Source organism: Salvia splendens, chromosome 1 (genome assembly GCF_004379255.2).
Source record: "Salvia splendens isolate huo1 chromosome 1, SspV2, whole genome shotgun sequence".
NCBI lineage: Eukaryota > Viridiplantae > Streptophyta > Magnoliopsida > Lamiales > Lamiaceae > Salvia > Salvia splendens.
Window position 1 is genome coordinate 39,983,799 of NC_056032.1, and position 14,257 is coordinate 39,998,055.

The 14,257-nt window shown below is 36.8% G+C and overlaps 2 protein-coding genes across 2 annotated transcripts; both read right to left on the minus strand.

Moving 5' to 3' along the window:
• Positions 1-150: 150 nt before the first annotated feature.
• Positions 151-9,123, minus strand: LOC121751264 (G-type lectin S-receptor-like serine/threonine-protein kinase SD2-2). The gene is made up of 7 exons (XM_042145983.1): positions 6,243-9,123; positions 5,733-5,999; positions 4,899-5,006; positions 4,731-4,799; positions 1,022-1,552; positions 798-932; positions 151-717 (listed from the first exon to the last, which is right to left on the minus strand). The coding sequence occupies exon 1, from the start codon at positions 9,051-9,053 to the stop codon at positions 6,507-6,509; it is 2,547 nt and encodes an 848-aa protein (XP_042001917.1). The 5' UTR covers positions 9,054-9,123; the 3' UTR covers positions 151-717; positions 798-932; positions 1,022-1,552; positions 4,731-4,799; positions 4,899-5,006; positions 5,733-5,999; positions 6,243-6,506.
• Positions 335-1,309, minus strand: LOC121788619. Its single transcript, XM_042187285.1, has 3 exons — positions 1,038-1,309; positions 798-877; positions 335-717 (listed from the first exon to the last, which is right to left on the minus strand). Exons 1-3 carry the CDS (start codon positions 1,307-1,309, stop codon positions 335-337), a joined length of 735 nt encoding a protein of 244 aa, XP_042043219.1.
• Positions 9,124-14,257: the final 5,134 nt, after the last annotated feature.

Here is a 14,257-nt window from a genome sequence, read left to right on the forward strand (position 1 = left end):
TCCTTTGTAGCAGTGTAGTAAAAACACCACATTGACTTCTATTATTAGACACTGTAACCAACATTAAATTATTATAACTGTTTAATAATATACCTATTTCTTTCAGCAAATAACTAATTAAATGACCAATTTAAATTCATGGTGTATATATAGTGAGAAAATGGGATTAAGTTTCACATTTAGATAAAAAAAAAGTCACAACTTATGATAATCCAAAATAATACAAGCTCCAAACAAGTACAGTGTTACCAACAAACTACGTATTGAAATCAAGCCACATTTCAGCTGCTAAGTCGTCTCTCTTCTTAGACCATGCGGTGGTAGGTTCAATGCTCTATATGAAAGCCACTCCATCATCATCAGCATCAGATTGACTCCCATCATCTCTTTGACTATCAATCTGCACCTCAAGAGGATCCACCTCCATTTGCCCACATATGAAATTGTGGAGCAAAAAACAAGCAATGATAAGGCTTGTTTGCACATCTATCGGATAAAAGCTTGCACTGCGTAGAATTCCCCAACGCATTTTCATCACAGCAAAGGCTCGCCCAATGATGTTCCTCGCTTTGGTATGGCGCATGTTGAACAATTCCGCGGGTGTCTGAGGGGCTTCACAAGCGGGGCCCCATTCTTTCAAATGGTATCTCACTCCTTTGTAAGGCGTCATAAAGCCATCACTATTCGCGTACCCATTGTCGCACAAATAGTATTGACCTGCAGAAGATCAACGTTCAATCTCGACATAGAAAAGTAGAGTGGAATGAAGTTACATAGAATCGAAGAAAATTACAAACCTTTTGGTACTTTGAGACCATGTGGCCAACTAAGTGCATCTCTCAAAATTCTCGAGTCCTCTGCAGATATCGTGGAAGATCTGTTGCCGGAACACGAACGTTGATGTATGTTCCGTCCAATGCTCCAAGACAACCCTTTTGAATTACAGCAAAACAACAATTTATGCAAATTAGTACAGATGAAGATAAGCATATTAGATTAAAACAACTAATTTGGAGCAAACCTTAAACCACTTCCACCGTGCGTCGGTGCAATTTTCATCAACGGGTTCAGGTTTCACCAGCAAAACCTCATGGAGCTTTAGTACAGCATATAAAACAACGTGCATGTAGCGAGAAACGGTCTGTGATGACCGAGTGAAGCTGAAACCAACCACCCGAGTTTTCTGATGGTGAGACAATACAGCTAAGAACATCGCTACTTGTTCTTCAACGGTGACAAACTTTTTAGCCACAAGACCGCAGTGGTCCTTCAATAAACGACATAGTCGACCGAATGTGTTTCTATCCATGCGTAGAATATCTATGCACGACCAATCAGTTAGACCAACTAATCTGTTGATGTGGCAAACATTGGCCGGAATGCGCTCAAGCAATGAAAACCTATTCCTCCAAAACCTTTTGGCTTTTTTGCTCTTCTTGGATATGAAAATGAAGAGTAACATCCGAACAACTAACATATTGAATTGATGGATCTTAATTATCTCTTCAAGCACTAGCATGAAGTTCGATAGTTCTTTACGTCTGTGTGCAACCTGAGAATGGTGCAAAAGAGACAATTATTGAGTTCAATAGCTAAAAATGATACAATAAAAAACAGCAACATTGTCGTTTGATCAAATCAAAAGAAATCAAAAAGTGTGCTTGGATTAGAAAGACTGATTCTCAAGATTGAGGTGGAGGTGGGGTTGGCTTATCTAGCTAAGGAAGATAAAAATCCAAAATCCAAAAATCCCGGGTCTTGTGGGTAGACAACCATCCCAATCAAACAACTATAAAAGCATAGATAACTTTCTGTATCCAAGCTTTTCTAGGCAATCAATCAAGCCCTTAAGATATACTTTGCTTGGTCATATAGAGTTGTTCCATGGATGAGCAAAATAAAGATATTAAATTCTAGCACAATTTAAATTCAACTAGAATGAATAACACGAGTATTGTCCATATAGCACAACGTAAATTATATACTCCGTACTAAGGTTGTCAGGCTTATATTAATAATTCCAAAAAACTCGATTAGACACTCAAAATGCCCTCATTCTCAATTAATAATACCTTTTTATAAAGGATTAATTGTAGTGTTAACTAAACGCATCTAGCATGCAAATCCTCTTTCGGTTACTTCGCATGCCAAGGAATCATCATAGAATGTCACTCAAACATGAAACATTATTGAACAATTTAGAATAAAGTAAACATGAACAAAAGTCACAAACGGATATAAAAAACTGGAATTATATAAACTAAAAGAGTTACTAACGCATCCTTACAATCCTAATTTAGCTATTCAAAGACAAACAAACTAAACTCATAATTAGTTTAAAGGGAAAACATAGAAAACATAAAAACAACAAATATAAAATCCAAAGGAAGGATCTTGTATGCTCCAATCTTTTCTTTGATCCAAGCTCCAAACTCCAAGTATGAATGCAGAAAGATGGTGGATGATAAAATTCTCAAAGTCTCAAGTCAGATGTGGAGAGTAGGAAAAAGATCATTTTTTATGAAGTACTCCCTCTATTCCGCGGTATTTGAGTCATTTTGTCATTTTGGTACGTTTCATAATAGTTAAGTTATTTCATTTTCTAGTAAAAGTTAACACATTTTTCTTCTCTTACTTTATTCTTTTTATCTCTCTACCATTTTGCATTTCCTACTTATTCTTCCTTTACTTGGCTCATTTAATACAAATTTTTCTTAAATTGAGTGCAGAAAAGAAACCACTCCACTACCGCAGAATAGAGAGAGTATTTATACGTGCATGGACGTTTTTCTCCATATGGTATGATTCTAAGCCCAACATGGTAAGTCTTGAAGAGAAAGTATGTCAATTTGTTGCGCCGCATAATCTCAACGGGTCGTTGAACTGACCTAGTGGACCGCAAAGAGTCTTAGAGCATCTACAACGGTGGACGGACGCCGTCCGTCCGTCCGTGCCAGCGGCACGGAGGAGGTCGTCCGCTGCTGCGCTCGCGCTGCTGGCACGGCGCTGCTCGATGCATAGAGCACGTCCGTGCCAGCAAGCAGATGACGTGACGGCACGCGATTGGGGCGGCCCGACTGCTTGACGTGACGTGATGTCCGTGCCCGACTGCTTGGAGGGGGCAACACCTAAGCGGTCACAAAGGCGGCGGCCCAACACTTATCCTTGAGGCGGTCGCCGACTACCGCCTATGGATTTGACATGCATATTTCGGCGTTGCCGGATCCAACAACGACTTGAACGTGCTCTATTCTTCACCACTCTTCAATGATGTGATGAATGGTGTAGCACCGACGATCGACTTCACCATCAACGGAAATACATACCACATGGGTTACTATCTCGCCGATGGTATCTATCCAAGGTGTCGACTTTCGTGAAGACGCTCAGCAACCCGCACGACCCGAGACGGGTTCTTTTTGCGCAGCGTCAAGAGTACGCGCGGAAAGACGTCGAAAGAGCCTTTGGGGTCGTTCAAGCCCGATTCAACATTGTGAAGGCCCCGGCTGGCCTCGGCTCTGGTGCGTGAATAATATCGCCGACATCATGTACACGTGTATTATCTTACACAACATGATCATAGCCGACGAATGACCGAGGTCGGCTAGCTTCTACGACGAGGATGAAGCCGGAAGCTCAACCGCGAGGTCTCCCCCACGCCAAGGTGTGCATACGACGGTGGGCCAGAGGATCGAGACAAGACACACAATGCGCGATACCCGAACCCACATTGAGCTACAAGAAGACCTAATCAAACACATGTGGGCGAAATTCGGCAACGAGTAGTGATTTTTTTCATTTTTAGTATTTTAATTATGTAATTTTTAATTTTTAGGATTTTAATTATGTCGTTTTTATTTTATTTGTCATTTTTAATATTATTTAGATTTTTTTAATGAATTTTAATATTATAGAAATATTTTTGTTTAATTGAATTTTAAATTGAATTGTGCTCGCCCTTGCGGAATAGCACAGCTGTGGGTGTTGTGGTCTTGCCAGAGAGCAGACAGAAAAAGTGGGGCCGAGCCCACAACCTCCTTTTATGACTTTAATTTGAATTTTAGGTATATTATCATAAATTGGCACATGCGTCCATTGCTATTATCATTCTCTGAATATTAAACTGCTTATTCATCTAAAATATCTCTTCACATTTAAACAACATTAAGCAAATTAAAGAATTGCGCTGTGCTGTGCAGTGTAGTGTACAACTAGTTGTACTAACAACTTACATTTTCTAAAGCTCGCATTCAACTAAATTACTTTCCAATTTTATAGATTTGCCTGAATCTGCAGCTACCGTAATGCCATATATGAACAAACTCAAACACCAAAACTAAATATTCCTAATGTAAATATATATCCGACGGGTGCATGAAAGAATCTTGACCCGCGGAACGTTCGCACACAAGACTCTCGACTTAGAAAAACTACGTGTCCCTTTTCGACTTTCGAGCAAATTTCACCCTCACAATTCTTATTTCTTTCTAAAGTATAAAAGTAATTCACACAATCATCATCTAATCTCCAATTCTCTTCAATGTGAATGATGTGTTTCTTATTAGCATGATATCCGACACGAAATCAAATAGAGATCATGCAACACAAGATGAAAGCACAAATATGGACCTATAAGGATTTGTAGAATTAGGATTTGTAGATAAGTCTCAAATATCATCCCCATCCAAATTTTCTGCATCAATGCTACAATGAGAGAGAGAAGTGTGGACCTATAACGTCGTAACAAGTGAGATTAATGAAAGCAACCAGATCTTGCCCTCCTCCTCCAATGGCAACTCCTGCAAGAATAAAGCCAATTCGTCGTAAGAATTTGTTCAACTGAAGTCGCATAGATTAGCAGAAAACCTTGACAAAATCGCCAGTTTTAACAAAAAAACCTGATGACTGACTGAGTGAAGTTGAGTAACATGGACAAATCGCCTACTGCTTTCTTAATCGGCTTGCTGTTGGTGAAAAGGATGGGAAACCTGTTATGCAAAACAACCCTACGAGGAGGGGTTCGAAGATGGTCACATGGACAGAGAACTTAGCAGCCCACGACACACAGATGCGGTAAAAAAGAAACAAAATAGATTTTGATTGATTTGCAAGACAAGTTCAAATATGGGATTATTATCAACCTGTGACCCAAAAAATTCGCGTGTGTTGCACAAATGTCCCGACCTTCATGGAAATGGAAAAAAAGGAAAAAAGCTTTCAAGTTTCAACACCTTCCCAAAAGAAAGTTTCACCAGATCGAATTTTCCATCTTTGCTCATCGGATTCGGAGTCCAGCATGAAAATTTGTGTTTACTTCTAAAATGGATTTATACGCATTGGGAAAATGTTGATGCAAATTTTGAAAAGTCTTGACATCATTGAAAGTGAACCAAAACACAGGCCATAAGTTGGTAATAAGCAATAACCCATAAAAAGAGTGAGGCACACTCCGGTGCATCACCTAGCTTAATCCTCACTGTGATTTATGAACCCTAATTGTTGGGTGGATGCATATATATCTAAATGTACACAAGTTTTGCCAAATAATATTAGTTTTTGATGAGGGATAGTGTGTTTTATTGGTAATCCCTTATTGCTACATTAACTCCAATGAATAGCATGCCTTCCCATCCATATTCATGCTTATACACAAATTTAAGTTCTTTACTTAGCTTCAGCTAAATTTCAAGCAAAGAATCAATTCTTGATAAACAGAGATGAAGTGTTCTTACCAAATGGAAAGGGATCTGATGCCAGCACAGGATCCTCGAATGAAGTACCTGATCTCCAAGCAAAGCACGACGGCAGAAGAGAGAGTTTCAGAAAATCAGACAACGGTCTCTTGATTTCTATTGAAACCAAGCTTGCAGTCCATTTTCATGACGATGTTGATATTGAAGAGGGTGAGCCATTCCTGTTCAATGCTACTCCTCCAGCATTTTCCGTAACCCAAATATCTTTGATATTTTTACTCCGGTATGATATTTCTTGTCAAAATACTGTTAAGAAATTTGTAAAAGAGTCAATCTTTTAAAATATCTGCTTGAATTTCTTGCACGTGTTTCCCTGTGTTGCGAATTTATATGGTTTTTATTATCTTACTACCCATTGATCAAGAAATTCTTACAAGCCTTAATTATTTTTTTAACTGTAAAAGAACGAACATAAAAGCATCTTTAGCAGAAGCTAAATAGCAGAAAGGAGTAATATATATAAACATCAACAAAGCTGCAGCAGATCACCTAGTCTAACATCTCTCCATCTGCCGGTAGTTATCGTTGTCATCGTCATGTTCACAGCATGTCTCACCAGCTTCTTGAAGATTGTAGTTCATCCTATGTGACACCAGTGGTAAAGGGTCGGCCCTGCTTCACCATTGAAAGAACAATCGAGTCTTTCAAGCATAAATGGATAAGCCCTAGTGAAGCAATGAACCTTGATAAGCACATCTTCAAATTGTTATCAGTAGGTTGATTCTCAACCTATGCTAACACAAAAAGGAGAAATTATTGGGACGATTTGGAATCTTTCGAGTCCATGGAGATCGAGGTGTTAGCATCAAAACTGCCAGCATCCTGCTGTGGAACCCTTCTTCTGGAATCAGGCAGGACGCCTTGAAAGGACTCACCGGATACTAATGCTTGCAGCAGCTTTGGAGGCGGTGGAACGGTCACCTCCACCACACCTTCCAGCATTTTCACTACCATCCCCATCGAAGGTCTAGTAGATTCATCATCCTGTATGCACCAAACGGCAACTAAGCCAAGACGCATTGCCTCTGCCTCGCTATACACATGGGAAAGCCTCTTATCAACGACTGCTGCAACATTTCCTTCAATAATCTGGCGTGCCGCCCAGGGAGGGAAAAACCACTTCTCTTTCTCATTCTCTCCGCCTGGTGGCCCCTCCACGTTGCGCCTGCCACCTATCAACTCTAATAATGTCATTCCATAGCTATACACATCAGCTTTCGATGTGATTGCAACACCAGAGATCCACTCTGGTGCAACATACCCCCATGTACCTCGCATGGTTGCCAGAACCCTGCTAAAGTCTCTGCCAATCAACTTAGCCAACCCAAAATCCGACACCTTAGCTGAGAAATTTTCATCTAATAGGATGTTCTCAGGCTTTATATCACAATGTATGATGCAGTTTCGACACCCTTCATGTAAATAAGCAATACCTCTTGCTGTCCCAACAGCAATCCTAAACCTTACATCCCAACTCAGACTCTGACTAGTGTGTTTCAGGTACATGCTAAGTGGTCCGTTTGGCATATAGTCGTAAACCAAGAGACGATGAGAGTTTTCAGAACAAAATCCTCTTAGCCTCACCAAATTAACATGCTGAATGTTCCCTATAGTGCACACTTCTGCTCTGAATTCCTTCTCACCGCCACCAGGCCTTTCTAACCTCTTCACAGCCACGGCAGCAGTATTCGACAGCACACCTTGAAAAACTGCTCCGAACCCTCCATGACCTAGCTTCACCGAGAAACCCCTAGTTGCAGCATGAAGCTCTTTATAGGAGAACACCCTTAGATTCGAAACTTGAAACCCACTGTCATCTTCTCCCTTCCTTCTCATAGTCTTTCTCCTTCTCAAGTACAAGTGTGCGGTTCCCACACTCAAAATCACAAGAATCCCACATATAATTCCAATCAAAAGAGCCGTCTCCTTGCTCTTCTTCCCACCGCCTCTGAACTCCACCCTCACATACACGTTATCCTTCATTGTATTATCAGAAGTATAATTACGCAAGTTCAGAAGCGAACCATACAAATTCTTGCACGAGTTACTATCTGAATTATGATACAAACCTACGCAAGAACAATTCTTCAAGCACGCACTCTCACACTCACTCCTTCTCCCACTGAACGACACAACCATTGTCCTGTCATAGGTCACACCTCCAACCTCCTTAAACTCATCATTCCCACTACAACTAGCATCATCTTCCCGCAAACAACCCCCCGCAAAATCATCCTTACCCCAAGAAACACTACTCAACGGCCTAAAACCATTAAAGCATTGACAAGGACTCAAAGGGTTTCCATTACACTGCCCCAAATTCCCACACAATGCATAAACTCTACAGATATTATCAGGCTGAGACCAAAACGTGTTCCACACTTGACTCTGTTGGGACCATGTAAACTGCTTCAGCTGCCCCATATGATCAAGGACGAACCTCGTCAACGGAAGCCCACTCTCCAAGGGCACCTCCGTGTACCCGAATGTCGCCATTGGAGTAAAAGGGTCTACGAAGTTAAACTTATATATGTATGGAATCGTCATTTGAGGCACACCAGCAAATGCATTTCCACTCCAATTTCCAGTAGTCCAATACGTAAAAGGATTGTTCATACCAACACTAATATCATTATTATTACTACTATAAACAAGTGCAAGTTCACCATAATAAGGTGGATTCAGCCGCAGAGAATACCTGCCCGGAGCAGGATCAACTGAGCTCCTCCAAGCAGTCAGCTGCCGCTCCGCCGTCAAATTCATACCGGGAAGCCACGTGTCCGTCGGAAAATCGAAGCTCCGCCACACAATCCGGCCGTCGCTGCTCAACAGCAGCAAATCCCCTTGCTCTAACAGCCTCAAATCACTTCCTTCTTCGACATTGTTCGATTCCCACACGATGTTCCTTGAATCTTGGTCTACTACGGCCAACTTACCGTCGCCAGTGATCTCCGCAGCTGCTAACGGTAAGTTCTTGATGGGATTTTCGCGGTTTGCAACCCAGATATACGCGGGAATCGGGATTGAAGCATACCAAATCCCGAAATACCAAAATTCGTCATTCAAGGAGAAAAAACCCACTTTGAATGTCTTGTTTTCGCTTGAAATTGTGGCGTTCCCACTCAGAATCACCTGCAAAGATTCCAACTTTTTGCCAGAATGGGTGGAATTTTGAACTTTCTTGAATGTTTGAGCTGAATTTGCATCCAGGCCGACGTGAATTCTCACTGATTCGAGTTCTGAAGCAATAATATAGGATGATAAGAGAAAAACTAGAATAAATTTGACTTGTAGATACATTTTATCTGGAGATATTTTTCAATCAGTCTGAAGTAAAACTAAAAGAATTAGGCTTCAAGTTTGAGACGCATTTTTTGTTCTTCAAATCGCGGGTAGGTGTAAGAATCCTCAGCTGTCAGCGAACTAAAACGGCGTCGTTCGCATCAAACAGGTAATTACTTGTTTGATGCAAAATATTTCACTTATGTTTCAATTTAGTACAAAAATTATTAAGTTTACATATTTCATACAAAAAGTTTACTTGTAGTGTTACAAAATAATACTCACATTCTTTTAAGTCCCTACTAACACAGTTACTTCCAATTATATCATACACACAAAAAGTTTCATCAATGTTTCAAATTTGTGCAAAAAGCTTATAATTAAAACTTTCCATTAATTATTTCAAACACAGTTATTTTTATTACTTGCAAAAATGAAAAACATGTAGAAAAAAAATGACCACTCTTCACCATCAAATTTGCGAATTACATTTTATTGTCGAAGCTTTCTCATGTAACAATGGAGAATACAACTAAAAAGATATTGAATCTTTTTTGAAAAAATTAAACATTGACTTATTGACTATTCAAAGCTCAAATTAGCCATTTTGTAAAGATGAAATATGGACTTATTTTATATTGTGTTCTATTATTATGATGATAAATTGGACAAATTATAAACTAACTAACGGTGTTTAAAATATTTAACGGAATGTATTAATTTAAAATATTAATGTAACTTTTTGTATGAAATATGTAAACTTAATACTTTTTGTACTAAATCGAAACAAAGGTAAGACATTTTGTATGAAATATGTAATTACCTATTTTTGCCCTTTAGTTGCATTATTCAAAAAATCAACTCTATTTAGATCAATTACTTTGTTTTTTACCCTCCGTCCCAAATTATTTGAATCGTATTCCATTTTAGGTTGTCCCAAGTTACTTAAGTCATTTCTCTTTTTGGCTAAAAATAAAACATTTAATCACACTTACTTTATTACTTCTTTGAGGGGATCATTAGGCAGAAATAGGGGTGGGTCGGTACGGTATACCGTACCGACCGTGCCATACCGCATACCATACCGGAAATTACGGTATGACAAAATTTCATACCGATACCATACCGAATTTTCGGTATACCGGAATTCCGGTATACCGACAATTCGGTATGATAATTTTTTATACCGTTACCATACCGTTATTGCGGTATACCGTACCGTGTTTCGGTATACCGTAATAACGGTATACCGAAACACGGTACGGTATACCGTAATAACGGTATGGTAACGGTAACGGTATACCATTATTATTATTAATTCTTTTTATAATTTAATAATGTATAACCTGGGTATAATATTCATAAAATTACTATGCAATGAAAAAATAAAACAAGAGCTACACTATATAATTATTAATATACTTAGTTTAATCTATACGTATATAATCTTTCATATTGTTATTTTAATTTATAGTTTCAACTAACAAAACTGAAGTTATTCTTACACTTTTATTTGTCTAGATTATTTTTGCATATATATTGTATATATTTGAGAAAACCAATAATTTGCGTGTGAGATGATCGAAAATAATTGCAAAATATGATTACAAATTAAAATATACAAGTATTAAATATTTTTATACTACTCCTATACATGGAATGTACATAAACTATTCATATAATTTAATTGTGTGTGGTTATATAGATTGTTCCAATAGTTTATTCATCCTTCAATTTAAGTAGTAGTATATAAAATACGATAACATACAATGAATTAAACACTAATTAAACGATTTGATTCATTTTCAGCTGCACATATTTTTAATTGAAATTTTATGAAATGGGACGAAGAATAAAACAATTTTTAATTACTTTGTATATTTGGAATATGACATTACACAAAGAATCATATACTAAATGGTGTGAGTTAATACAAATTCTTTCAAATGTGCTTTGTTGAAACATATTCTCGAATCCCGATATCGTATTTCCAATCTTCTTTCGGTGTTATGTGTAATTGTGTTTATTATATTTAATAGGATGAGTTGATAAAAAATAATTGTGAATTGTTTGAATAAATTATCATTTGAATGTTTAATTTTATTGTATTAATCAATGTATTAATTTTTTTTAAATATAATATATATATATATATATATATATATATAAATGTAATATATATATATATATATTACAACATATTTAATATTAATATATATATATATATAATAATCTATCGGTATACCGGTATACCGTGGATTCGGTATACCGCGGTATACCGCGGTATAGCAAAATTGATACCGTTACCGTACCGAAACACTACGGTACGGTATCATACCGTACCGGAAACTGCGGTATACCGAAAAATCGGTATTTTCGGTATTTTTCCGGTACGGTAAGTCCGGTATTTCGGTATTTCGGTATAATTTCCCACCCCTAGGCAGAATGAGTGACAATTAATCGGGGACGGAGGGAGTAGTTTATTGCTTCGATATCACATTGTGGAAAAGAGTGACAATTAATCGGGGACGGAGGGAGTAGTTTATTGCTTCGATATCACATTGTACTCATCTTAGATAATCATTTTAATGTTAGAACTGATTAAATATATTTAATTTTAAAAGCATAAATAGATTTTTTTATTAATGTAATTGGATTTTATAACATTTTTAATAATTAATGCTATTAGATTGTATAACTATGGAAAATAAATTGAAAATAAAAATGATTAACTAAATACTATAGGATAATTATATCCTTTATATAAGGATTTTTTTATTTGGATTACTTTAAGAAAAATAAAATAAAGTATAATAATAAAAAATAAATAAAAATGGCATATTTTGGTGCATATAAAAATAAAATAATAATTAACCATAAACTAGAATAATATTGTACTCCAGTTTTTAATATTTTTTTTATTAATGTAGATACCAAATAGTAATATAAAAGAAGAGAAAAAAGTTATGGAAACAGAGCATTTTTTATTTAAATTTTATTTTTTATATTTTGAGCTTTTTTATTTCCACGAGAAAATAGTGTGATTTTAATTTTAGTTTACTATATTTTCATATGTGATTTTTTTAAAAAAAATTCTATGACATCCCACTATTTGAAAAGCAGCCGCTCATGGAAAAAATAACAAAAATAGAGGTGAAAGCGGGTACAGTTACACATGTACCCTTGTTTTTCTATACCCTTGTTTCGTGGATTTGTGAGGTTAATATAGTAATTTAGGGTACCCAAATAATAGAATATCTTGACTATTGTTCATGCAGAGATCTTGGATTCCGAACCTCCCCAACAATTTTGACCTTTGCTCAACGCAATGATGTTTATTAAATTATTTATCTGCTTATGGCCTTTCAAAAAAGTTCAGAGAATACTTGACTAAGATGAATGCTTGGGCTTTCAGATTTATGTTTTCATAATATCATAATTACATAATAGAATACTATCATTAAAGTTCTGAGAATACAATGTTTTCGCAGTTGCCATAGCTTTGGTAGCATTGTGCATAGTTAAGCACTTATATCAATATTCAATACTCCATAATTATATAAACACGTCACTTTGTGCATACTTATAAGAGCATCCACAACGAGCGCCGCCTGCGTTCCGCGTTTCGTGCCGCAGGAACGAAACGGGCGCGCGACGCGTTGCGGACATGCGTTCCGTGCCCAGGCCTTGCCCATGCCGTGCCGTGTGCCGTCGTCGCGAGACGCGGCACGGCCTGCGTCGCCACGCGCTTCGGCGACGTGGCGCGCCCCTGCGTCGTGCGTGACGCCCACTCGCCGGCCCGCGAGTGGGCGTCGTCATTTATGAAGCAATAAATCTTTTTTTTAATTCAAATTTATAAAAAAAAAATTAAAAATGTGTAAACGGTAATATTACCGTTTTATATCCGTTTTTTATTATTTTTATTTTTTTACTCTATAAATACTCCTAATTCATCATCGTTTTAGAATTTTAAGTTGTAATTTTTTATGTTGTGTGTGTTTTTAATGAAGTGTGTTTGTTTTAATTGAATTGGGTTGGAAATAAAAATAAAAAATGAAATTGAATGAATAGTAATTTAAGGAACGGTTAAGAAACGGATAAGGAACGGAGGGTTGCAGGTTCCGTTCCTTAGTTAAAGAATGGAGTTAAAAAGTACAGTGGGGTCCGCAAATAGTAGTTTAAGGAACGGTTAAGGAACGGTGAGGGAACAGCGTAGTGGATGCTCTAAAGCACTTATAAGTATACCAATACTCAATATCTAAACAGCTCTTCATATTGAAGAGCATCAATGTGCTTATCTATATTCAATACTCCATAATTATATAAACACATCACTTTGTACATAGTTATAAATCACTTATAAGTATACCAATACTCAATATCTAAACAACTCTTCATATTGAAGAGCATTAGTGTGCTTCATGTTTGAGTGTGCTTCATTTTTAACTAGTGCAATAGATATGTTTTATACATTATATTGAAATTATTTATTGGAATATGATATAAATATATGATTGTGGCAATGAATATGTTTTACATATGTTATTGGATTTATACGAATCATTTGATTAAAGAGGATTTGCGACAGTCTTGCTCTGGGTCTGATATCAATGGCAATGGACCTACGGGTCATATACAATGGCAATGAACCTTCGGGTCATATATATGTATACAATGACAATGAGACATCCGGGACATATTATACAATGGCAATGGACCTTCAGGTCATATATATACATAATATGTACAAAGGCAATGGGACCTACGGGTCGTATAAAATGGAAATCCCGGACAGATACCAGACTTGATTTGTCACAAAATAATAAATTGAACATAGAGGCATATGCATATGGATATGAAACTGTTAATTATATTTAATGTTTATGGTTATGTGTGTTGATGTAGAATATTTGTATATAGATGGATTTTGTAATTATGGTATTTAGACGGTGATGTAATTAATATATGATTTATTTACTTAAATTTGTATTTGTTTATTATAAGTAAATATGCTGAAGAGGGGTTGGGGTGATGACAATGAAGACGAAGTAATTTATACATCAACACATCTTATCAAAAAATTAGATCTAATGACCCTAATTTAATCTCTAGTTCGGTCTTTAAAATTAGTTCGACATTGATAGAACTCTTAATTTATAACTATACCATTTTACCATTTCTACAATATTTTGTGCCAAGGGTATTTTTGTTCATTAACTATA

Coding starts and splice junctions, on each gene's coding strand:
- LOC121788619 (XM_042187285.1), bottom strand. CDS start 1,309: ATGGATAGAAACACATTCGGTCGACTATGTCGTTTATTGAAGGACCAC. Junction 878..1,037: donor GAAAATTGCACCGACGCACG/GTGGAAGTGGTT, acceptor TTCCGGCAACAG/ATCTTCCACGATATCTGCAG. Junction 718..797: donor TGGTCTCAAAGTACCAAAAG/GTTTGTAATTTT, acceptor GATCTTCTGCAG/GTCAATACTATTTGTGCGAC.
- LOC121751264 (XM_042145983.1), bottom strand. CDS start 9,053: ATGTATCTACAAGTCAAATTTATTCTAGTTTTTCTCTTATCATCCTAT.